Source organism: Eulemur rufifrons, chromosome 24 (genome assembly GCF_041146395.1).
Source record: "Eulemur rufifrons isolate Redbay chromosome 24, OSU_ERuf_1, whole genome shotgun sequence".
Taxonomy (NCBI): domain Eukaryota; kingdom Metazoa; phylum Chordata; class Mammalia; order Primates; family Lemuridae; genus Eulemur; species Eulemur rufifrons.
The window spans coordinates 19497999-19524106 of record NC_091006.1 but is presented as its reverse complement, the minus strand read 5'-3'; the positions used below and the strand labels follow the sequence as shown (position 1 = coordinate 19524106).

Below are 26108 nucleotides of genomic sequence, written 5' to 3'. Positions count from 1 at the left end.
GGGATCAGCCTAGGAGATTGGATTGAGGACATTTGAGGACCAGGATTCCTTTGGCGGGAAGGTAGAGAAAGGAAGTATTAAAGAGGGCTGGGACCAAGTCAGGGAGACCAGTTGGGAGGCTGTTGAATTATTAGGTATGGGATGAAGAGAATGTAGCATTGATAAGACTTTGGAATTGGTGGTGGGAGGGGAGGTCGTCTCAAACATGGGTAAGTACCATTTACAGAAATAGGGAGCCCTGGAGAAGGGGTGAGTTTGGGATAGAGGAACATGATTTTAGTTTTGTGAACATCAGTTTGAAGTACAGATAGGACAACCCAAGAGAACTGCCCCTATGAAAGAAATTCAGAACTAGAAGCCAAGCAGAGTTCAGTATTGGAGATGAAATTTGGATAGTCATTTCCAGAGGTGTGGTAGTGTTAATGACATGGGAATATATGCAGTTCCCTGAGACTGGCCCTATAGACTCAGAAGAGACCGCCATATTCCTTGCATAGTGACAGCTCAGGCAAATATCATAAAATACTGACGTATAGGAATTCAATTCAGTGTCTGTATGTGAGGCACCAGGTAAGCCACTCAGAGCCACTCCTTGCATTTCCTCCAGTGCTTTCCAGTTTTTAAGCCTGTTCATGAACCAAAGGAGGAACGTTTATTTCCATTTCCCCCATCACATACTGATGGGCAGTGACTCTTGGGCTTCCTTTAATACTGGGCAGAGAATTAGGCTCAAATCGTGAAATTAAAAAAACTTATAAAGTGTACACATTTTATATTACAAAGTTAGAAGACAGACTCTAAAGATAAAACTTTAAATTTCAACAATGTCAAGACCAAACTGTTTTATAACCTTTCATTTTGTATGTGGTTTTCAATGGGTATAAAAATACTCAGTGGGTGTGGGGGTGGTTTCTTATGTTTTGGAAACGGTGAGAATATGAGATGCTGAGCTTTGGGTTCTGGGATAAGAACTATAATTACTAACTCTGATTCTTTCCCAGGATTGGCTCTTGGGTGGATATCTGGTATCTAAAAACCCAACAGTCCAGAATCCAGAGCAACACACCATTTCCCCCCACCCCCCAGGAGAATGAAAAGAATTATTGTGGTGGAGAAGAGAGGGAATGTAGGATGGGGGTTCTCCCTTGGCTCATCTCCTCTCGTGCTGTTCACAAAGTGTCGCAGTCAGTGATGCGGCAGCAGAAGGCAGGGCTGGTGCCATGGCTTCTCCCAGCCTGACACACAGCAGCCACCGCACAGCTGCGATGGAAAGAGTTCTAAATATAACGCAGCACATTTCAGATCCTCCTTCCCCAAGTCTTGGCGGATGTGGTAAACACCCTAAAAATACCTGCTGTCTGAACCTCTGAGGTATCTAGAGAGGAAGGGTCAGGTACGAGAATTGGCCGGAAGCAGTACAGCGTTGTCAGGAGGCTTGCCCAGCTAGCAGGACTGCTGCCCACGGGGTCTGCCCCCGAAGCTGCTTGGGGGGCTGTCTACCGTGCCATCCTGTTCAAGGATAAGTGCCTACTCTTGAGTCTCATATTCACTGTTGGCAGGTTTCAAGGAAACTATTCATAGACTAGACATCTGTTCTCTGTCCCATTGACCTCAAAGCTGCAGCTGCCACCATGGTATTCAGGCAGTGTGCTGGGTTTTAGTCTTATTTCACACAGTCAGAATTTTAGAGCTGGTTTGACTTCAGACATTCTGTTGTTTATAAAACCATTAAAATCCATTGAAATTCCTATATTTATGGAGTCACATTTCTGTGTACATATATGTATATGTATAGAAATTTGAAAATGGTGTCTCGGCCCTTGATTATTAAAAGAAGTCACTCTCATGATTATATAACAAAACTAGGAGGATAACAAAAACCAATCTTTTAAAAACATTGACTAAGTGATCCTGTGCACTTTTTATTAAAAGTGGAACTTTGAGGCTCATTTTCTCACTCAAACATCGGTATTTTGAATGTGAAGTTCATCAGCAACACAGTCAGAACACCGGCAGTCATGTCTTCAAGGAGAAGGCTTCCAATATCTAGTAATCGCAAAGCATAACCGTGGTATTGCACTTGAAGGACTGAAAGTAGCTGATGGCGTTTCCTGAGAAGTTTCACAACTTATCTCCAACACCCATGGGGCGCATTCAGAACCGTAGAGGTTGTCTGTGGCCATGCCACCCCGAACACGCTGGTTCTCAGAAGCTGAGCAGGGTTGGGCCTGGTTAGTACCTGGATGGGAGAACTATGGAGGCAGTCAGTGCCATTTTATATGTGAGCATAAATCCTCCTACTTTAAAATGTGTTTAACTACTCTACCCCAGTCTCCATCAGTAAACTCTGCGAAGGTCCAGCAAGTCCAGAGCCTGTGCTAGGAACTGCGTAGGGAGGGAGGAGCAAAGGAGCCTCAGGAAACCTATACAGCTAACAGAGGAGATGGAACCCGCTCACGTGCTGAGAAATTCTAAACATGTTGCATTTACAATGGTTACAGCATTGTCATAATTATAACGAGTAGGTATCTTCCACTGTGAGCTTTTCAAAGCTCTTTTACATATCTGAAAGAGTATCATATTTAATTATTTATTTACTATGAGTTGAAAATAAATTGAAAGCTTTTCTTGAGCAATAGAAGCTATCAAAATGGTTGGAGGTTGTTTTTTTTTGTTTGTTTGTTTTTTTTATGTCACTTAATGCCTATCTGAAATAGCCACCTCTAGAAGATCAAATTTCCCTGGACCAGTACACTCGTAACAAGGGATGAAATACCCTGGGCGATAGTCTGCCCTGGGAGATGGGGATTTTGTGGAAAGAGTGTGACTGTGGAGTTACTGCTGCCATCAGTTGTGCAGAAGCCAAGGAGAATGTGGGAACTTGGGGATTCTCCTTTTTCCATGCACGTTAAGAGGATAGGAAGGGAAAAGGTAACGAATGTAATGTGTGATACCCACGTGGCATAGTTCCTAGAATCTCAAACGTTTCCCCTCTGAAATTCCAGAGTGAAGAGCTGCGAAACTTGTCACTCTCTGGCCATGTTGGATTTGACAGTCTTCCTGACCAGCTGGTCAACAAGTCTACTTCCCAAGGATTCTGTTTCAACATCCTGTGTGTTGGTAAGTGATTCATCACCTGCTGCCAAGCAGCCACTGTGGTGCTCAGATATTGACAGGTGACCGTCAGAGGGACAAGTTTTAGTGAAATAAGGAGAATTATATTTTTACTCTTTTGTTCATTGGTAAAGCAAGGCAAAATAGCCGCTTTACACATGTCTCGTACTTACAAAGATTGAGAGTTGTATCTGAGTAAAGGCTTTGTAAATTTTGTGGTGTTGCTCAAATTATCATTTTTATTTCTGTTGCACAGTCAAGCAACTGGTCAGTTTAATATTGTTATTAAAACACTTATTTTAATGTTTGGCGAGGAGAGGGACTTAGACTCTAAGTAGACTACAGGAAGTTGGGAGAAGGATCTGAGATATACATAATGGGAACATTTAAAAGCCTTTTAAGAATTTGTTTCTAGGGTCTCTGACTACAGTACAATATTCATCTCCACTGAAGTCTTTTTAAAGATGTGCTACCTAAAATAAGTAAAATCTAAAACTACTCTAACCGCTTTAATAAACTTATAATGTTAAAAACTTTTGCTTAGGGTACAAAAGACAATTTAAAATTTTATTTCATATTTGAAGTAAATTTTCTGCCTACATTCTTGAGTTAACCTTTTGTCTTTAAGTTGGGATTTAAAATTGACCTTAATTTATTCCTGGTAAACAAATGCAAAAGGCCAAAGAGATCTGATGGACTTGTATCCTCAGCATCTTTTATTCATATCCCTTAGACACGCTTTAGACTAGGCCTCTGCCTTGGTATTTTTCTTTATCTCTCTAGCCATGTCCTTTTTAAACTAAGACGAGGAAGATGGAAAAGAAGAGGGAAAAGAAGAAAATTGAAATATAAATCTCCTGTTAGTGTGAAGGAGAAATGTCCGTGCGACAGACGTGGCTGTCCCTTCACCGTCCCTGTCACGCCTGATAGATGGTTAAACAGCAGTGACGTGGTTTGTGCTGCATTGTTTTGCTGCTGTTGTCCTCTGGGCATATCCTTCCGAGACTTCACTTTGAGACAAACCAAAGAAATTCTGTGTGTAGCCAAGCAGACCATCCTTCCCCCAAGCTTGACAGGATGTATCAGACTTACTTGATGAAGTGAATTTAGAAAGGTGTGGGTTCAATGTGAGAACCACCATTTGCTTATTTGTTATGGGAGTGGGGAGAGCATATATTTTCCTTTTTAAAATGCTTCTCGAGGACTATGTTGCATGTAGCCTCTGTGCCGGGCGTTCATTAGCAGAAAGCCGTAATTGGCTGGCACGCTGGACCGGCTTGCTCCCTGGCATTATGTCTTCAGCCCCGGGTAGGAGAGTGACTGGACAGAAACATGACCAAGCAGCCAGCTCTCATGCTGTCTCCTTTTCTGTGCATGAAGCCTTTTAAAATTCAGCAGGGGACCTCCTAAATGGCAGCTAGCTCTACAGAGTGGTGTGAATGGGTTGTCCTTTCTCTTAGGGAAAATGCTCACTGCAGAGCAGGGCCATTCTTCATTAGCATAGCAATTTGTTGGCGATTTGTTGGTTTGCTATTGAAAAGTATGCAAAATTGTAATCCTAGGCCAATTACTATTCTGGCTTTTCTTCTGTGCCTCCCCAGCCCTGTCTCCAAAATCAGCTTCAAGATTATATCTGTGAGCTAAGGCCTGGCTCCCACATAATAGGGGAAGGCCTTCCCCTGGGGTCCTGGTTTAGCCGGGTGCGTGGCGTGCAGGGGCTCTCGTAGGTGGCACAGTCCCGACGCTGGCTGGAATTCCTCCCAAGCCACACCAATGCTGCCTGACTGGTAAAGCAGCTGCTGTTCAGACTCTCCTGGGTGGGTGACAATAGCTGTGATTCTTAGATGTTTGTTCTGGTTCCATTCCTGAACATGTTTAAAAGTAGTTCTTCAAACTAATTAACATAATATATGCTTCTTATTTAAAACATTATAAAATCTCTCCCTTTCAACTCCCAGCCCCATTTCCATTTCACAGAGAGATAACACAGTCAGATCCTTCTAGAAACTTTCGATTTAGTACGTCTTCTCGTATTAGGAAATTATTTTTGGTGGCCTAAAACAGCACCACTGTATGGCTTTACAGCTCTGTAGGTAGAAGTCCAACAAGGGGCCGCAGGGCTGCCTGCATTCCAGGAACCTCTAGGGAAGAAGGCATTTCCTTGTCCTTTCCAGCTTCTCGAGGCCACCTGCATTCCTTGACTCTTGGAGCCTGTCCTCCATCTTCAGAGCCAGCAGCATTGCATCGCTCTCTAACTGTTCTTGTATTAGGAAATTTTCCACAGAGAAGTGCAGAAAGCCAGTTTAAACACAGTTAAGACCCTCCCCCACCCCCTGACACACACTGAAAAGGTGATATAGTGTAATTAAGAACAGCTGGCTCCCGGGGTGCAAAGAGCACTGTCAGGGCTCTGTCTCTGGTTCTCCATCCGGTCTGCTTCTGCTTGGCTTCCCAGGCTGGTTTCCGCATGGTGGCAGTCTGACCTCCAGCAGTGTCACCAGCTTACCAACCCCAGGGGAAAGAACAAGCCAATCCTCACACATCTCCTTGAACAGGCACAGGGTCTCTGATTGACCAGGACTGGGTCACATGCCCAGCCCGGGTGGGAGATGGGCCCAACCCACCCTAAAACACAAGAGGTTCCCTTTAGGAACGAAGACATTACCAGAAAGGAGGTTGGGCGTGGGACACGCTGGACACATGAAAACAGCTCTCACGATTACCTAGGTGCTTTATTATTTTGCTTTTATACAAATGAGATCATGCTGTTCATATTCTTCTGCATTTTCTTGTTTCACTCCATGATAAGTCCTGGATACCATTCATGGCCAGTATATCTGTCTGTCCAGGTTCTTAGCTATAACCCTTTGGAAGCGAACATCAGCTCTTTGGGAGATGGGGTATCAGCATTAAATAGTAACTTATCCTCAGAGTGTAGAAAACATCAAATCCTTTTACTGCAAATATTTTGCAGCAAACTGTCTGAATAAGAAGAAAACTCCCACTGTCAATCAGTGGTCCATTAGTTTTAAAGTGAGAGTATATAAAAAGTATTCTAGCCAATCAAAATATGTGGACAGTCACACAGAGGAGAAGGTGTCATATTTAACTTAAGAGCAACCACGGTCATTTTCTCCCTTGTCGTCCTACTGCCCATTGGGATGTTTTGTACGGTACGGTGTTTATAGCATGTGTGTGGTGTTTATAGCATGATTTTATTTTCTTGTGATAAATATGGAAGGGAATTGAGGATTTAGAAAAAAGTGAAAATCCCAGTAAGGAAATTTTTTATCAAAAGGTCTTAGAATTGTAATTTTGTTTTGTGGCAAGAGCCTATGGGTTGAAAACAGGAAAGAAATCAGGGCAGAAAATGATCCTCTCATGAGCTCAGTCTGGCTTTAGAGATACTGAAACCCATCTCTGTGGGTCCTGGGAATGAATGTGTACAGAAAGAGGGAGAGTAGTTTTCACTCTACTGCAAAGGGAATTCTGGGCTAAATCACATAACAGAATGTCCAGGAGTTCATAATCCCCCCCGCTCTCCGTCTTGCCTAGAGCACACTAAATCACTCCCAAAGCTACACTGTAGTTTAAATAAAGCCTTTTATGTTTTACCCATGCTGTGTTTTTCCGGAGAATCTAAATTAGATCTAAATTAGTATTCAGCCTTTTTTTATAATTTGAAATTTATGTATCTTATTCATTTTTCAAAATGACACTGACACCATGAGACACCTCACCAACGTTGATCCAGCTGTGCGTCAGTTCTTTGTGAAGGTACAAAGGTGAATAAGATACTGTAACATCTCTGCTTTTGAAGAGGACCCAGTTAAACAACAGAGTCAAAGTAAATTCATAATACATTTTGAAAATTGATTTTTTTTTTTTAAAACCATTCAACCTTAATTGTGTTGAGGGGATGAGAGAAGAAGAATAGAAAACAGACAAGGTTAAGGCCATTTGAGCCAACGCTATAGTGTCAGCATAAATTGTGAAATTTTATGATCATGTCTTAAACATTTTTATCCCATCTTGTTTTCCCAGGAGAGGATATGAAGTGGCTTACAGGGTAAAATGAATAAAGATAAAATTGACCCCAGAAAATAAGGTGAAGCCAGGGATAGAGTCAGAACTCGAAGCTTGCAATCAGACCTGCCTCAGATAACTAACTGGTGGAGCAATACCTTTGTCTCTCGGCGTGGTGGTCAGAACGTGGAGGGAATTCGCTGATTCATTTAGCAGATATTTACTGAGCACGTGTTATATGCTAAACGCAAGTGAAAAATTTAGTATGACGGATTCGCCTGCAGTATTCAGTACAGTCACATGCTGCACAGGTTTGCGGCCTGGGAGCCATAGGCTGCACCACATAGCCCAGGTGTGTAGGGTGTTCCACCACCTAGGTCTGTGCAAATACACTCCATGGTGTTCGTACAGTGACGAAACTGCCTAAACGTACCCCTGTCATTGAGTGACACGTGACTGTATTGATATCTCTTAAAGGGAATGTTTAGGTGTTCTAAGGTCAATTCAGGTAAGAAATGAAATATGGGGCCGGGCGCAGTGGCTCACGCCTGTAATCCTAGTACTCTGGGAGGCCGAGGCAGGAGGATTGCTTGAGGTCAGGAGTTCGAGACCAGCCTAAGCAAGAGCGAGACCCCATCTCTACTAAAAATAGAAAGAAATGATCTGTACAACTAAAAATATATAGAGAAAAAAATTAGCTGGGCATGGTGGCACGTACCTGTAGTCCCAGCTACTCGGGAGGCTGAGGCAGGAGGATCGCTTGAGCCCAGGAGTTTGAGGTTGCTGTGAGCTGGGCTGACACCATGGCACTCTAGCCCAGGCAACAGAGAAAGACTCTGTCTCAAAAAAAAAAAAAAAAAAGAAAGAAAAAAGAAATGAAATATGTTTTCTTAATTTTTGTGCTCTTCTGTTTCAGATGTTTGAATGACCAGTGTTTTAGGGATCAAAAGCCTCTTTAGAAAAACAAAACTCTTGCTTGTTTATCTCTTTAGAATATTTGTGTTCTTAGCATTAAATAAATATAAACAACTTTTAAAAAAATTTAATACGACAGATTTATAGTGCCTATAAAGTAAAAACAAAATAGTGACTCCAGGTGAAATACAGTTTTACCGGGGAAAATTCCTCCCATGGATTTTTAGAAAAGAGGTATGGTGTATGGTGGATATAATGGTCTGGGCTCCTGGGCATCCCCTAAATTGTTGCAGTCAGTTGATGCAATGCCAATGTCACGTGGTGTTCTTTCAAGTCCTTCATGCAGGCTGGTATTATGCCAAAGCCAGTTTCATCAAAGGCGACTCTGTGAGGACTTATACCAACACAGCTTAGGTATTATGTGTAGCTCTCTGATTATCTGGCTCCATCCAAGAATAAAATCTAGAATATTTAGAGGCAGGCAGATGCCCGTGCACAATTACTTATCCGAGCAGCCAGTCTTGGCAATTAGAGTAAAAGATGTGCATCACATTTGTTCAATCTACAGTTACTTTCTAACTCATAACATAATCCTGGCTTGTCTTTTTCCCTGTCCACCTTAGAGCTCATGGATTAAATCAGCCTGAGAATAGGGGTAGCGGTAGGACTGCCTTCCCCTGTGACATGGGCGTCAGGTTCACCAGCATTGGCAGGAGCAGGAAAAACAAGCCACAGTTAGCGCTTCAAGAGTAGATCTCTACTCTAACAACCGAGTGTTTAGGCAGATGAATTTACAATAGAGTAAACAACAAACTCTCAAAAATCTACCAAAGCGGCAAACCTAAGTATAAATTATCACCACACTCATTTTTTTTTTCGATTAACTTTTAACAAATGCCTGCTCTGTGCCAGGCACTCTGCTAGGGAATTTTGAAATGCATCAAAGCTAATGTTAGGCGTAGATTTTTTGAAAATATTGTTATGGTTGTCTGGTTTGAATTGAAACCTATGCCTAGTTGGCTCTCAGTTACTCAATTAGGAATTTTTGCTCTTGTGGGTCCTCAAAAGTATAGGCAAGGCCCTGCTTGCAAAGGTTAGAGAGAAGTCTCAAAAGCTCATGCATCAAAAAACCCCTAGTTCTGTAATTCCTTTTATTCCAAAAGCTGTCATTTCCTACTGAATTGCTTTTGGTGAGTCACACTGCTGCTAGAGTTGCTGTGTCTAATTACGGCTCTTAAAAGCACAGAACATAGAAATGGAAAGCAAAGCACTTTGAAATTTAGAGGAACAGTGGTTTTTTTCAACCCATTGATTAACTCTGTGCTACATGTATGGCCTGGAATGCTAATTGTTCATAATTTCCACCTTAATGTAAATGATAATTAAAATTATGATGCCTTTAAAAAAAAATAGTGTTCCTGATTCACATGTGCTTAAGTAATTCTCAACCTAGTAAAATGAGATGGCAGTTTCAGTCCTGTCTAGGTAACCTAGAATCCTGGCCATGTAAGTTGAAGTCTTTGTTGCTGTTCTTAGGGAAAGAGATGAGAGTTAAGTGGGTCACTTTCTGCTGACAGAACTTTGGCATAATGGAAAGGCATTTATAAGGTAGCTCTGCTTCTATCCCTTTGTCCATGTCCCCAAAATAAGTAAATCCCAAAAAGAAGTTGGCTGCGCCTGAGAACATTACGCATATAACACGTACTTAAAAATGACTCAGGTACCTTCAGGATGGAATTATTAATATTCCTTTATCCATTACATTGTAACTTTGTTTTACTCAAAGTTAATTTGGTAAGCCATGAATCGGGAGTGTGAGCTTATTAAACTCTATCACGTTAGGGAGCAGAAACTGGTTTGTATTACTTTTATGGATGGGGTTTTTGTAAGAATATTCAGGAAAGTAAGGAAGAGAGGAAACGGTCTCAACTGGTACACAGCCAGACTTCAGAGATCTGAGTGACATTCAGGATGTTATAGAAGTTCAGACAGCATCAGTTGTCTGTTTTTGTTCATCATTTCATCCCCACACCTATGTTTGTCACATAATAAGTGCTCAGGTATTAATTTAATGAGTGCATCTCCAGTACTCTGCTATATCTATCGGCTCTTTCTCCTGTATTCCCAGCTAATAGTCTGTCCACAGTGTGGCTTCTATTTCCTTACAGCCTTGCTGCCTCGTGGCTTCTGCTTGTTTACTCCTCTCTGTATGTCTGTTCTTTGTCATAACATCTCATTGCATGCAGATTGTATAATAAGCGTCTCATTCAGACTCTGAAAGAGAGAATTACTGGTTGGGTAGGCAGGTCACCCTCCAGTGTGGAGCACGATCTAAGAGTGAAATGATCAGGCTTCCATGGTTGCCTTCAGGTCAGGGACCTAGCCCTGCTCCACTTATCTGTGGTCAACTAGCAAGACCACAATGTGTAAAGTGTGGTCTTGCTTCAAGGAGAAAGTGGTATGGCAGACACTTAGAATATTGTTTCTGTAATAATAAATTAGAGTCTTATTGGTATTCAGTCATGTTCTAGACCAGATTCTAAGATATGGGAGAACACTGTATCAGGCTAGTTCATTGTTGTATTCCCAGAACTTGGCACAAAGCTTGGTATGTAGTAGGTAGTGGAAAAATACTGGCTGAATGAAGGCTGATTAAAGAGAGGAAATTCTATGATCTTAGATGTATCACGGACACAGTGGGAAAGGTTAAAGAATAAGGCAAATGTACTCGAACAAAACTTTTATCCTATAAATGAATCATTGTAGTTAATGTCAAACCACAGAAGGCTTTTCTAATCAGACAAAGCTCAAATCCAGAAAGACTCCATCCTACTTCATTCACTGTTGCATCGTATTCGAGAGCAATGAGCACACGATACAGAACTTATAATTAGTACCTGAATTTTGTCATTACAACGGGAAAGTTGCCCTAGGCTACAAATCCCAGATCTTTTCCTTTTTCCATAGAATGTCCACCTTCTTTAAAGTCATTGTAGCAACCCTTCGGAAGAGGGGATATTCCTGGGAACGTTATCGGTATTAGTTGTTGAAAGGGCTGCTCTATGTTGGCATGTTTACATTGAGCTGGAAATCTAATTAAGAAATTTTGCAGATTTTTTTTTTCCACAAAGGCATCCCTAGGGCTAATGTTTCTTGATTTCTACCTCCCTGTCTCCACCATCACATGCTCAACCACTACCACCAGTGACAAGTCTGAGCTCTTTCTCATCGCCAGCTGTCTTTGACTCAACATAAGAATTAGAATCTAGAAAGAATGTCGCGTGGTGTTATTTTGAGGGTTGACCTAAAGTTCTTCATGGCTCCACATTTGGGTTTCAACCTTGGATTGGTATAATGGTTCCAGGTACCTGCCACACTGCTTTGCACATATGAGGGCCTCAATAAACACTTATTGACTTGAATTATCAGTGTAAATCAATAGGGCCATTGTTTCAGGTCACTTAATACCATTTAGTTTGATTATCTCTGTTCATTGTTACAACTAATGTTTGCCATCTTGACTCCAGTTTTAAATAGGGAAAGAAAAATAAAGATAATATGCAGGGATTAACACAGATTTATAACCATAACTGGAAAATATTAGGCAGCCAGTTTTCTGTGCAATAGTAAAATCAGGATGCTGTATTAGACCATACCAACTTGAGTTAGAACCCTGGCTCTGCCACTTAGCAATGTGACTTTAGGTCGGTTACTTATAAACCTTATTTAAGCTTTAGTGCCCCATCTGTAACATGGAGGAAACAATAGTACCTATTTCATGGAGATAGTGGTAGGGTTTAAATGCCGTAATGTGCTGGAAGCTCTTACCACAGGGCCTGGCACAAAGTAACCACTCAGTAACATCAAGAGTGGTGTTTTGAAAAATGTAATTCTTTTTGGCAACATAGTAACATGAATGTAATCAGTCTCCCTGCCACCACCACAAGTAACAGAAATTCAGCAATAGTTTTCTTTTTGCCCCTTAAGTAATACAGTTTTACATTTAGGACAAAAAGAGATACAGTTCATGTCCTTGTAATATACAAACTGACCACAGACTTACAAGCACTATTTTTCTATCCGGAGGTAAAGAATAACATCTTGATCTGTAAATTCAATATGTTTTCTGCTAAATAGTTTCTGAAGTTTATTGAGGCATTTCTAGGGTCGTATTCCATGAATCATGCATAGAAAGAATTAATTACCTCTTCATAGTGGGATTTGTGATGATACTTTTTATTTTAACTTTACAGACATGATTAATGTGAAAATTACTGATGATTTGAATTGATGTCTGAGAAACTGACACATTCTCTGATTTTTCATTTGTGCTTATGTAGGTGAAACAGGCATTGGCAAATCCACGTTAATGGACACTTTGTTTAACACCAAATTTGAAAGTGACCCAGCTACTCACAATGAACCAGGTGTCCGGTTAAAAGCCAGAAGTTACGAGCTTCAGGAAAGCAATGTACGCCTGAAGTTAACCATCGTTGACACCGTGGGATTTGGAGACCAGATAAATAAAGATGACAGGTACATCTTCGGATTTTGCAGGGGTATAAAAGGATAAGGAAATAGCAGGATCCATCCCAGGTGTTCAAAGCCTCAATATTTTTGGTGTGGGGCTTGATCTTCTATCTCCTAAAAGATATGACATTCTTGTCCTCTGAGAAATTTTCCTTGAGGTCAGAATCAAGACAACAAGATTGATCTCAGCTAGTATGAGCAGAAAGGGATTTGTTGGAGGGAATAAGGCAGTGTATGGCATTTTTCCATTAAGGTCATGGAGCCAGGTTTTGGGCCTTTCCTACCAGGAAAAGCAAGCTAGAGAAATACGCAACCACTCCACAGAACAGTTTTAGCAGAAACTCTTGCCATTGACCTACTTTTACTGCTTGGTACCCATGATGCTGGGGGAAGATCTCTAGAACTTCCACCAAATCTGCCCCAGATAACTATTTCTTCACAGTGGGATTTCTGCCTTCACCATTGCCTGCAAGAAGGACCCTTGTCCCTTTGTGTGGCTTCTGCCTATGTTGCACACTCCCTGCTTCCAGGTCTTACATGGCTGCATCTGCTTGGGAGAAATTAAACCATGTCCACAATACTAGCTGCAAGAGAGCCTGGGAGGTGTGGTTTTCAGTTTCTTCAATTCTGCAAAATAAGAAGGCAATTAAAAAACAACAGGAGTTTGGAATGAGCATCTGCCACACTCTCCCAGTCCCTAAGGCAGATTGGGATTTTTTGACTTGATCCCACATTCTTACAGATTTGAATGAAAACCAAGAGTTGGTGTGATTTGCACAAGAAGCCATAGCCAGGATTTAGAAGACCTATGTTGTAGTTTGGGTTCTGCCGCTGACAAGCCACGGGACCTTGGCAATAGTTTGACTTTAAGGAAATTACACTAGGTATTTGCTCAGGCCTCTTCCAGTAGGATACTTTATCCAGTCCTATTGTCATGTGGAGGCCTGAGGAAGGACATTGAAAAAGGTTAGGCCTTGAAGAAGGATGCAGTAATAATAAGGGGTTATCTTGTATTTTGATGGCTTTTGGCAAAAGTGATATTAGCTCCTAAAATCCCACAGTGAAGAAAGCATTGTTATGAATGAGTTCTTGGAAGGCTCTTGGTTAATTTCCAATTGGCACAGGATCTTAATATTGATAGTACTGGCATGGAGTGAGGCATTTGTGAGTCCTTTTGTAAGTATCTGAGTCTTCCCACAGACTGCTCAAAGTTAGGCAGCACTCGGTGCAGACTCACCAAAGTGGGTTTGAGTAATGACTGGGTTTCACTCAAGTCTGATGAGGAATTCAGGTCAATAGGGTGGGTTAAAGTTTTCCTCTCTATGCAGAGAAGACTTATTGAGCTAATTAGGTAATATATATGATGAAATTCTGTGTATATGTGGGAAAAGGACATGATTCACCTACTAAGAAATAAAATATTTGATAAGAATTTTGGTCTAGTAATTTGTATATATAGAGGCTGCTAGATACTGGTAAATCCTTGGGTATTCATTCATTGAAACTGGTTCACATAAACTTGAAGATACAATTACAAAACAGTATAATGAGTGTTTACAACATCCCTCTTTCACAAAGCCAAGTCAGTTTGGTTCTTCACTGTGAGTTACTATTTGCCATTATTTGAGGGAAGCTGTTAATCCTGAAAACTTACTGGTGTGCAACTCATATGTTAATCTCAGTCCCAAGATTTTGTTCACATTCCTTCTCAAGATCACCCTCCTATTCATCTCTCTCAATTTCAAATGTCTTATGCCTATTTTAAATATTATGTTCAATCTCAAAAGAAATTTGAGAAAGTTAAACTGTCGTGGCTGGGCACAGTGGCTCATACCTATAATCCCAGCATGTTGGGAGGCCAAGTCTGGAGGATCACTTGAGGCTAGGAATCGGAGAACAGCCTGAGCAACATGGTGAGACCCTAGCTCTACAAAAAAAAAATTAATTAATTAAAAAAAATAAATTAGCCTGGTATGGTGGCATGCAGCTGCAGTCTTAGCTTCTCAGGAGGCTGAGGCAGGAGGATCGCTTGAGCCCAGGAGTTTGAGGTTACAGTGAGCTATGATCATGCCACTGCACTTCAGCCTGGGTGAGCAAGACTCTGTCTCTAAAAACTCAATCATCAATCAAACTGTCCCACGTCCAAAAATGTTTCTAGAATGAGGCTTCCAGAGACATTTTTGAGCAGTGACAGCATTATGGGCATAAGCGTCCAGCCCTATAGCACAACCAAGGTGAAGATATAAACATAAATCAGTAAGTTAGGGTATGTTTGCTTAGGACTCAGAAACTTCATTAGTACCAGGATTTTTTTTTTTCATTTACCTCAAAACTGTATATACTATACACATGTGTTTTTAAAAGAGGAACTTGACTATTTTTATCTAGAAATGTGTATTGCCTGGAGGTATTTTAACTCTTCCTGATGTAGATATGAGCACCATAGTAATGGCAGAGAAATATTTCATTCATTCTTGAGCTGAGCACTGAGCCCTTTATTTTGTCTATAGAGCACTTTAAATGCTCTTTAGTAGACATTGTCCTATGATCATAGGAGCAATTGTTAGATATAGTGAGAAAGATTTTTATTTTGCTTCTGGTCAAAATGGACTATCTGTACATTGTGTTAGGGCAGGGGACAAGCTAAGCTCTCACTCTGCAGCTGAGCAGCTGCTCTTAATTTACGACCTCAAGTTACTGCCTGAAGGCTGTTTGTAATCCCAAGTGCAATAAATGAAAAGAAAACCCTGGTGGCAAGAAAAGGGACAGGTACAAAGTGGGGGCTGGGGAGAAAGCCAGGGCCTCTGGTCATTGCACGGTCACAGAACACACTCGGAGCGAGGGCTGTTTGTTCTCTGTCTCTCAGCCCCGCGTGGGTTTCTCCCTGGGCTTGGGAGATGTCTTGCTTGTACATTCCCGATTAGAGGACTGCAACTGTACTCTCCGGGCTCCCTCCCACGGGCACGCAGACCGTCCAGCATCTCGCTGCTGAGATTCCACGCGCTCTTCCTGCTCAGTCATCGCCTCACCCCTGAACTGGGGCTTTCCCTCAAGCTGGGGGGTTTTCGCTCCCCAGCACTGAGTGGCAAGTCGCTAGTACTGTGCACATCCTCATATTTGCAGCTGGAGCCCTCTTTAAGAAATTATCTGACTCATTTGGGTCAAATAATAGTTTCCAAGGAGATTTAGAAGAGAGGAAGTGTGATATTAACCTAACCTAGATACCAAATATTTTTTTTCCTCTGAAATTTCTTGACAGCTATTGCATAACCTTTTTAAGTGGTACTTGAAACTCTGTGTTGCCCTGTACTTCAGATGGCATTGTTGACTGTAAACCCAAATGACTTGTTTAAAAATAGTGATTCGGACAGGCTCTGCTTCCATCAAAAAACTGGAAGTGGGATGTGCATTTTTGCATCAGTATGTAACCATATGGGAAGGGAGGCCTGTTTCTCTAAACCCATGATTATTTTTGCTTACTTTGGGGATTAGGCAAGCTTTTCTGCCATAGATGCGAGACTTCAAGAATGTCCCAGTTTGTTTATGTAGGCCTTGGACATGTCAGCATTCCTGCATGATTATCAGCCTCAGACCAGGCTGGCTAGAAAGGGGCAGGAAGAGAGATCTGGTAAGGTTTCCTGTTGTGTTTAATAGCATGTTTAACTCTTTGCTGTTTAAGGGCTTCCTTGTTTTGGCTGCCTGTACTCTTCAGTGAAGAAGGAAAGGGCTCTGGAGAAGAAGGAAAACCAAGTTTTCTTGTCCAGCTGGAAAGAAAATAATTCATTTGCCCCACATTTGGGAGACGGGAGGTGGGCGGCACATGGCACATCACCAACTGTAATGATAATCGGCCTCGAAACGTGTGGATAATTGAAATCCATTGAGAGAGAATCCTCAGACTCATCAAATCTTTATCAGAGTTACAAAATACTAGGGAGGTGGGCTGTTTGGCCTTTACATTCTAAGTTTTTATCACACTTTTGGGGGGAGGTAGTTGAGAGATAAAGAAAATTGTGTCTGGCTAACAGCAAGATAAGAGAAAAACATACAGTGTTTGGTTACGTATAAATGGAGTCAGTTCCTGAATGATGGCATTGGCCATTTTGGAAGAATTGTCAGTGGGCAACTTGGATGGATAGAAAAGATTACATAAAATACCTTTTGCCATCAGTTTTAGGGTCAGCCTGTCATTTTATTGTGTTTTTTTAATGGCTGGAGGTGTATAAAAAATATCACTGGTACGTAACAAGGAATATTCCCACGGCTTAAAAGGAAATTATGTAAAAATGTTGTAAGGACTAGATTTGATTTGCCCTCTTTCCTCTGCTTGATATAGCCACAAGCCAGAGAAGTTTGAATTGGCCAAACAGAAAATAAACAGGTGTCTTTTCTATAAGAATGGAACCTAGCAAACGGCAGAGTTGGATTCGGCATCCTCTTTCTGACTGCAAATGGAGGGATTTGGAGGCAGGGGCAGAGAATTTGTTTAAAGGATTGTGGTGAGAGTACAAGACCACTTGGCTGGCCTGATTCTTATCCAGAAGAAACTGTTCCTGTCCTGTGTCCCTTGGTGGGTGCCCTCCAGGAACCAGGGGGTGGCTCTCAGTCCAGTCAGCAGCACTAACCGGCGCCCCCGAGACTTAGCAGTGAGGTCACTGCAGGTCCCACCCTTGACCTGCTGACAGTGTTTTTTTTTTTTTTTGAGACAGAGTCTCACTCTGTTGCCCGGGCTAGAGTGAGTGCCGTGGCGTCAGCCTAGCTCACAGCAACCTCAAACTCCTGGGCTCAAGCGATCCTCCTGTCTCAGCCTCCCGAGTAGCTGGGACTACAGGCATGCGCCACCATGCCCGGCTAATTTTTTCTGTATATATTTTTAGCTGTCCATATAATTTCTTTCTATTTTTAGTAGAGATGGGGTCTCGCTCTTGCTCAGGCTGGTCTCGAACTCCTGAGCTCAAACGATCCGCCCACCTCGGCCTCCCAGAGAGCTAGGATTACAGGCGTGAGCCACCGCGCCCGGCCCTGCTGACAGTGTTGATCCAACCGGGGCTTTCTCCTTTGCGTGGCCCCCACCGCCAGCCCCTCCCCAGCACATCTCACCACGGTGTTCCAGGCCTCCTCCCCCAGCAGGGCTCGGAAGCTCCCTGCCTTGTCTCCTGGACCATAGCAACTCTTTTCTCAGTGTATCTTTTGTTAAATATGCCCATTTTTTATATAAATAAAAGATGATTTGGAGTTGTTCTCTCAAAAAAAAGAAGAAGAAAAAGAACAAAGTGTTTCATCAGCATAATTGAATCTTTGACACAGGGAATAGCGGTTTCGGTAAATTGTTCTCCAGGTAAGAGAGAAGGGGGCTCCAGGTTGAATCCCAGATTTTTGACTTAGCCAGTGGTGTGGACGGTGGCGCTGTTCACCAAGGAATGCAGGCCAAGTGTGGGTTTGGGGGCAGGATGAAGAGTTTGGGACACATTTAGTTAGAACAGCAGTTGGAACTATCGTATAAGCAGTTGGGTGGATGAGTCTGAAACTCCAGGGAAAGATCTGGCTGGAGGTAGAGATTTGTGAGGTCATCAGATAGATGGTGAGTGGAATGCAGGAATAAATGTGATTCTCCAGGGAGACCACACACACACACACACACACACACACACACACACACAGTGAAAAGAAGGGAGACTGAATGATTGGCCAGGACTCTTGAACACAGGCAGGAGGAGGCCTGAGAGGTAAGAGGAGAACAAGAGAGGTCTTGAATCCAGCACAGAAAGTGCTTCTCACTGCAAAGAGAGAGAGGTTATGCCTCCGTAATCCTTGGAGGATCAGAATCAAAACCAGAGGCAAGAAGGGGAACTAACAGAAAGCAGGAGCGTATTTGGACTACTATCAAGAGGAGGAGGTACTGAGAGCTAAAAAAATCAGAAACTGGGGAGGCAGGAAGGAACAATTGCTTTGAGGTGCTTTTCCTCTCCTTGGGGCAAAGAGGGTGCTAGAGAAGGACCCTAATCCCTAAGCACTGCCTCAGTGTCAGGAGGCTGAAGGATCAGCCTCGACTGAAAGGGCCAGGGTGTAGTGCATTGGAGCGGCCTGATCCACTTCCTACAGGGCACACGCTCTGTAGCAGGACAGCTACCAGCAGGGTGGCTACCAGCAGTGTAAATTTCTTCCTCGCCTTCTTTTTTTTTTTTTTTTTTTTGTATTCTTAAAAAGTCAGGCTTGCTTTTCTTATATTTATAGTATTTGTTTATTATATTATTATGAAATAGTTATCTTATTTTTATGTGCCAGTTCTTTATATATATTTAGGCTCATTTATTTATTTATTTGTCATAGTAGTTCTCTTTTGGAGGTACTGTTTTTGTTCCTGATTTACTTACTAGGAAATTGAGTTACAGAGAGGTTTAGTGACTGGCCCAAGGCCACACAGCTAGTAAGTTGTGCAGCTGTTTTACGGTCTCAGCAGTCTGGCTTGAATCTGTGTATGTAACCACCATCTTCTATAACTATCTCATAATAATAATTATTATTATTGTTTTTATGTAACATATGCCTATATTTTAAAACTGGAAAATGTAGAAGAATCTTACCAATTGCTCATGCTTTTCATTGGAATTTTGTCTGTCATGATTTAGAGCTTTATTATTGAGGTATATTCTACCTTTTTGTTTTAAACCTCTCAAAATTTTGCTTACTCAATTGAACCAATGGATTGTGATAAAATCCCCAAAGAAAAATGTCATCAAAAAGCTTTCTGTAATTGCTTTCATTTTTGGTCATAAACTTGGGGGGGGGGAGGTTGGTCATTTATTTTGGGGGTTTTTTTGTTTGTTTTTTCTTTTAGGATGTCTGCTGTCATCCTTCTTATAAAAGATTTGTGGTTCCCTTTCAAGGATTTCAGTTTAATTTATGAGTCTGGGATTTGGATGTTGAAAAGTTTTTTTCTTAAAACTTAAGTCATTCCTCAGAAAGACAGTAAGTTTGGGAAGAATTAACTGTTTGTATTCCTAATAGACAGTCTCTTTGCTGCTAAAATGAACTTCTCCTGAGTCATCCCTTTGGAGACCAGAAAGAGTTAATGGGTTTCCCACAGTGACCTAACACACCCCTTACTGCCTAGAGAACATGTGGTTTATGGAATATATATTCCCCACATATTATCAGTGATTGTGTTTATAGACTCACACATAATTATACAAAAAAGGTTTGAATGATTTGGTGAGGAGAAGAGAGGGTTATGGAGTTTACCTTCAAGTCACAAAATTTTCAAGTTGGAAGGTATCTTGAAAATCGCAATAGTCCAGGCGCCTCAGTTTCTAGATGAAGTGATGGCATGTGCCAGGGCTCACGGGAGCACAGACAGCCCCTCCTCTCCGGAGGATGCAGCAAAAGACCAGGGAATAGCCAGGGAATAGCTCCTAGGAGGTGGCGATGCCATAGCCTGAAACCACAAACCATTTGTGCATCAATGCCATTCTGTTGGGAGAGTCTGTCAAAATCACTTTCTTGAGGTGGATTTTGAGGCTCAGTTTTGGCCCAGCAGGAAAGAATGCCACAATCTCTTAGCAGTATCTCCCATGGGTACCCCTGGGAAGTGGCAGCACATGCCTCATGTTGATAATCTCCGTTTTGTAGGATGGACGTTAGCCAGGAGAACAGTGGGAAGAAGACAGTTCACAGCAGAGGGCCAGCAGGAGCAAGGACACAGAGGCAAACGAGAGCTTGACATATGGGGCCCACTGTTCGTAGTTGTGGGCTACTGGGGCAGGAGGAGTGAGCCAGGGAGGAGCAGGGGGGGATGAGCCTGAGAGTTGCTCAGGGACCAGGTGATGGAGGCCCTGGACAGCAAGGTCAGGAACTTGGGCGTTAGCCCCTGGGAAGAAGGGAACCACTGATGATATTTAGTGGAGGACTGTCTACAATGAGCCTCGAAAGAGGTTTGGGACTAGAAAGATGCTGATTTGAAAATATGTTTCCACATTCTAGCTATAAGCCCATAGTGGAATATATCGATGCCCAATTTGAGGCCTACCTGCAAGAGGAACTGAAGATTAAACGTTCTCTCTTCAACTACCATGACACAAGGATCCATGCCTGCCTGTACTTTATCGCCCCAACCGGGCATTCACTGAAGTCCCTGGACCTGGTCACCATGAAGAAGCTGGACAGTAAGGTACTCGCTGCCACTCGGACTACACTTGCTCTCTCATTAGATCACCTATATCCTGAGGCCCTGATTTGTTCTCTGCTTTCAGTGTCAGTTTTTTCTGTATTACAGAACCACAGGGTTTGGCAATGTGAGAAAAAAGCTCCAAAACCTCTTGTCTGTTAGGCAAAACCAAAACAAAACCATGTGGCTTGCTACACAGTATTTTTAGTTCTTAAATAGGAAATTGAAACATAAATTCAAGGTTTATTTATTTTCTTAGAAAACGTTCTCTAAATCTCTCTAGAAGTTTTCTAAACATTTGGCTTTCATTCAAAAAGTTTAGAATGGAATAAAAGTCTTAATTTTTTGTCTATGTGATAAGGAGGGTCCAGCTTCTTAGATTTTTTTTTTTTTTTTTTGAGACAGAGTCTCATTCTGTTGCCCAGGCTGGAGTGCCATGGCGTCAGCCTAGCTCACAACAACCTCAAACTCCTGGGCTCAAGCAATCCTCCTGCCTCAGCCTCCCGAGTAGCTGGAACTACAGGCATGTGCCACCACACCTGGCTAATTTCTTCTATTTTTAGTTGTCCAGCTAATTTATTTCTATTTTTAGTAGAGACAGAGTCTCGGTTTTGCTCAGGCTGGTCTTGAACTGAGCTCAAGCAATCCTCCCGCCTCAACCTCCCGGAGTGCTAGGATTACAGGCGTGAGCCACCGTGCCTGGCCGCTTCTTAGATTTTAAAACCAAATTGCACACGTGTATTCAGAAGTCAAGTCTTCATTTCAGTTTGATCCCTGAGCTTGCTGCGTTTGTAACCTTTCTTTTTCACAACACGTGAAGGAAGGGACTGAAACACTTGATAAAATTTCATGCTCTGCTTTATAATTAATGTGATGTTCATTTGAAATATATAGAAGAGAATACATTCTGAAATAAAGATGAAGCAAATGGCAATAAGAACAATCAAAAAACTAAGCCATGGATGGTATTTTCCCTTAGATGATAAAGCTCTTTGGAGAGCTTCATTGGGTGTCTTTTTTGGGGACCCAAACAACATTGTTTAAAAGACGCTTTCTCGCCAGAGGGACAAAATAGTGAGAGACTGCCCTGGAGATCAGCCTGTCCCCAAAGCCTCTGTCTGAACTGGTCCACAAAGGCTGGAGAGGCCGAAGCCAAATCAGGCTCCTGGGGCTTCCAGCACAGACACAGTATGTTACAGAAAAATATTCTAATGGCCTCCAGGACCATTGCAGCTACAGCACTCTCAGGAGAATAAACAGAAACCCTTCTTCATCCCATTGAATCCCACAGCACTGCAGCCCCTGGGACCTGGGTGGTGTGCGGTGACCGTGGAGGGACAATGGGCAGTGAGGGCTGTCATGTCCCTGGCAGCAGGGGCAGGTCCCCCTGTTCTCAGGAGTGCCCTGTTCTCCACAGACCCTCTGAAGGAACTGGAGTGAAGTGGCTTCCTCCAGCCAGGGTGACACCCAAAGATAGGACTATGTTTAGTAGAGCTGATTTAAAAAGGAAAAGGAAAAAAAATGGAAAACAAACACAGCTAATAAAAACAAACAAAACAACTATAATACAAAGCAGGTGAAACTTTCAAAGAGCTGGTATTGTTGCAGAGTTGGAGAGCTAGGTAGCATGTGAAAATGGTATCGTTAAAATTTTATTTATACAAGTAAAGAAGGGTTCAAGCAGGTACATGATCATTTCAGAGAAGACCTTCAATCTCCTGCCAATGAGGACAAAGAGATTTAAAATGAAATGGCGGGGTTTCTTTGTCTACTCTGATCAATTTGACCAAGAAAATATGAACCTCTGCCATTTTGTCTCTGTTGACATTGAGTACTAAATGTGTACAAAAGATAGCCAGTAAGAACGAGAGAGAAGTTGCTTGTTCCTTGGTCCTGATCCAAACATTTCCCCCACCATCAAAGATGTTTTTCTGAATCTGCAATTTGCTGGAAGCAGCCCAAGCGTGATGAGCTTGGGGTGAGGAATAGGTTGAAAAATAGGTCTTTCGGTATATCATCTCATTCTGGTTTATCAGGGGTTTCTGATTTGGCCCTTTGGACAAAAGGAGAAGGAAAGGAATGCAGGCATGACCTGAAAAACCTCTGTTTCCCAGCCAGGACGGCTTTCTCACTGAGTCCTTAGGGTCCATTCTCTTTAGTCCCAGATATCAGATGTCAGTAGCAGCTTATTGAAACCTGTGTTCGTACTAGGGAGTGGAAGAAAGTTAATCGTAAAACATGAATTTTTAAAATGTGTCCTGTGGGGGCTGAGGGCAGTTGGAAAAAGAATGCCCCACTTGGGGGTTTGGAGCTTTTGCACTCTGGGGTATCCTTGGCTCTCATCTGAGTCCTCCCCGGTTCTCTGTAACTGACGCTCTGAAAGTGAGCCTTACTTTTGGCCCTGGGTCTCCTTCTGGCATCAAGGAGTAATTTGATCGAGAAGCCAATTTTCAAAAGAATTAGTTTGTGTGATTTTGAAAAATCTAAAGGTAGGTGAAACCATTTTTGTTTGGGTTAATACTTAGGTTCTCCCCTCCCAGCAATTTTCAGGTCATCAAAAGAAAGAAAGGATATTGCCGTGCGTAGAGCTGAATATCCCACTGCTCTAACTAATAAAAACTTTGTTACGATGTTGGGGTTTTCAAAACTCAGGAGCCTAAAGCAGCTGGGAGGGGCCTAAAAGGAATGGTTGGTCATTCAAAGAACAGGCTCCTTTGTTATCACTATTTGCCATAGAATAATAACACTTCCTCTTACTCTGTGAAGAATCAGAGAGCATAGGAGAGGAAATTACAAGTATGCTTTCAGGGCAGGATGGGAGCAAGTAAAAGTGTTCGAGGATGGAACTAAAAGATTATCCCTGTCTTCTTAATTTCACATCTAAGTAGAAAGTCTGATTTTCCATAACATCTCTGTTTTTTTACAGTGAGGTTTTGCAATTTTTATTTGTTTGCTATGTTTTATTCACTTGTGTGATGATTTTTTCTTATGTTGGAATTGTGTAAAAATGGACATGTCTGTTTTACAGGTGAACATCATTCCAATAATTGCAAAAGCTGACACCATTGCCAAGAATGAATTGCACAAATTCAAGAGTAAGATCATGAGTGAACTAGTCAGCAATGGGGTCCAGATATATCAGTTTCCCACCGATGAAGAAACTGTGGCGGAGATTAATGCAACAATGAGCGTAAGTCCTTGCGTAAAATGGGAGCAGGTGATTTTCCTGGAAGCGTTTCTCAGTGGCAGCATTGTTAGAATGGCCAGAACACTCGACTAAGAACCTGATGTCCTCAGTTCCAGTCCAGCTCGCCCACTACGGGTCATTTACCCAGCCTGCTCCTCAGTTTCTCCATCTGTAAATGGGAGAGTTTGAAAAGATGATCTCAAATTTCCCTTCCTACTCTAACAGTTCTGATTTCTATGGCAAATCTTGTGGGGAGGAAATGCCAGCCCAGCACCATTTGACACAAAGCAGCTCAAAGGAAACAGATTTCTGCTCATTTCTGCCAGTGTTGGTAGAAACCTGTCTGCCTGTCTCAAATTTGCTTGGGTGATTGGCTCCTGCCCTTCCCTCCTATTTTCCCTCTCCTCCCTGAATCGTTAGGTAAACTGGCAGTTGATGATACAATTTCCACATCACAGAGAGGAACTGTCAAGAGATAAATGATAAAGCTGCAGTGGTTCTGTGTGTGCTCGTGCTGCAATCCCTCCTGGTGAGCCCCCATCCTGCCCGCCGATGCCTGAGTCTTTGTGCCGCTCCTTTGTGCGTCTCACAGCGTGGCTCAGCTGGGAGCCACAATAACTGCACACAGCCTTTTCTTTGGGGAATGCACAACTTCCATAAAAGCAGCATTCTTTGCATGTGGTAGATGCCCAGTGATGGTTGCTGGAATTCAAGGTAGTTAAAGGTCTGGAATCTTTGGAAGAAGCTGGAGAGCAGACTCTCCCTGGGAAAAATAGGTATGAGGTGGTGTGAAAGGGAGCTTACCACAAGGGAGACTGACTAGACTTATGCAAAAGAACCAAAACTAAGGCTGGGTGCGGTGGCTCAAGCCTGTAATCCTAGCACTTTGGGAAGCTGAGGCGGGAGGATCGCTTGAGCCCAGGAGTTTGAGACCAGCCTGAGCAACATACAGCAAGACCCCATCTCCATAAAAAATGGAAAAATTAGCCAGGTATGGTGGCGCACACCTGTAGTCCCAGCTACCTGGGAGGCTGAAGCAGGAGGATTGCTTGAGACCAGGAGTTGGAGGTTGCTGTGAGCTATGGTGATGTCAACATGACTAAGTGAAACTTTAACTTTTGGAGCCATTATGATGGAAGAAACACCTTATCTCTTGGGAAATAGTGAGTTCCCGTCACAAGTGGTTGGTGGACAACAGATTCTGTTTCAGCCCACTTAGAAGGATACTGGAGAAAGAATCCTTAAGCAGGATTAAACTGGATGATATGTCAGTGCTCTTTTACCTCTAAAATTCTCTGGTTATGAGTATTCAGAGCTATGTAATAATAGTAGCACCTGATACTTTTGACATTTATGGAGCATTAACTATGCAGCAGACACTGTTCAGGGCTTTCCATTTAATCCTTACAGCTGTCCCGTGGGTAGGTGCTATTATTATTTCTGCCTCACATATGAGGAACCTGCAGCATAGCACCTGAGGTCGCACAGCTGTTGGCAGTGGATGTAGGATACGAGCCCAGGCAGTTGGGCTGTCAGGCCAACACTCTCACCCTTTTTATCAACTGCCACCCAAGCACAGCGGTGTACGGCCGGTCCTCCTTATCTACCGGTCGAAAATATTCTCGGGGCGGTGGGAGGGGGGGGGGAACAATAAAATATAATACAAATTAAAGAACAATACATTATAACAACTATTTACATAGCATTTACATTATATTAGGTACTGTAAGTGATCTAGAGGTGATTTAAAGTATGGGGGATGTGCATAGGTTATATGCAAATACTATGTCATTTTCTATCAGGGATTTGAGCACCTATGATTTTGGTTTCGATGGGAGGTCCTGGAACCTATCTGCCACAGATACTGAGGGAAAACTGTACTTGTTTTATAGCACAGTCAAAAGCTCAGGCTAACATGGCACTTCTATTCTGCTGTAGAACTACAATTTGGGATGTTAGTGTACGTTCAGAAAGTAACACGAATGAATACCGTCTCATTTCTACCCATTCTTCTAAATAATTTTTCATGGTCGTGAAACTAAATTTGTGTTAAATTTCTTGGAAAGAAAATACCCATGGACTTTTATTCTCTTTCTCTCTTTATCAGATTAACAGAACTGAAAATCTTTGGCATTCCGAATTAATCCTGCTCTTGAACCAGAAATTTTCTTT

General features: G+C 42.3%; 1 protein-coding gene across 1 annotated transcript in view; it reads left to right on the top strand.

Moving 5' to 3' along the window:
• SEPTIN11 (septin 11) overlaps positions 1-26108 on the top strand; it is a 108038-nt gene that overhangs the window by 65205 nt on the left and 16725 nt on the right. Inside the window, exons 2-5 of the mRNA XM_069457699.1 lie at positions 3006-3120; positions 12396-12591; positions 20566-20752; positions 23778-23939. Coding sequence (XP_069313800.1) covers positions 3006-3120; positions 12396-12591; positions 20566-20752; positions 23778-23939 — 660 coding nt within the window. The remainder of the gene's footprint in view (positions 1-3005; positions 3121-12395; positions 12592-20565; positions 20753-23777; positions 23940-26108) is intronic.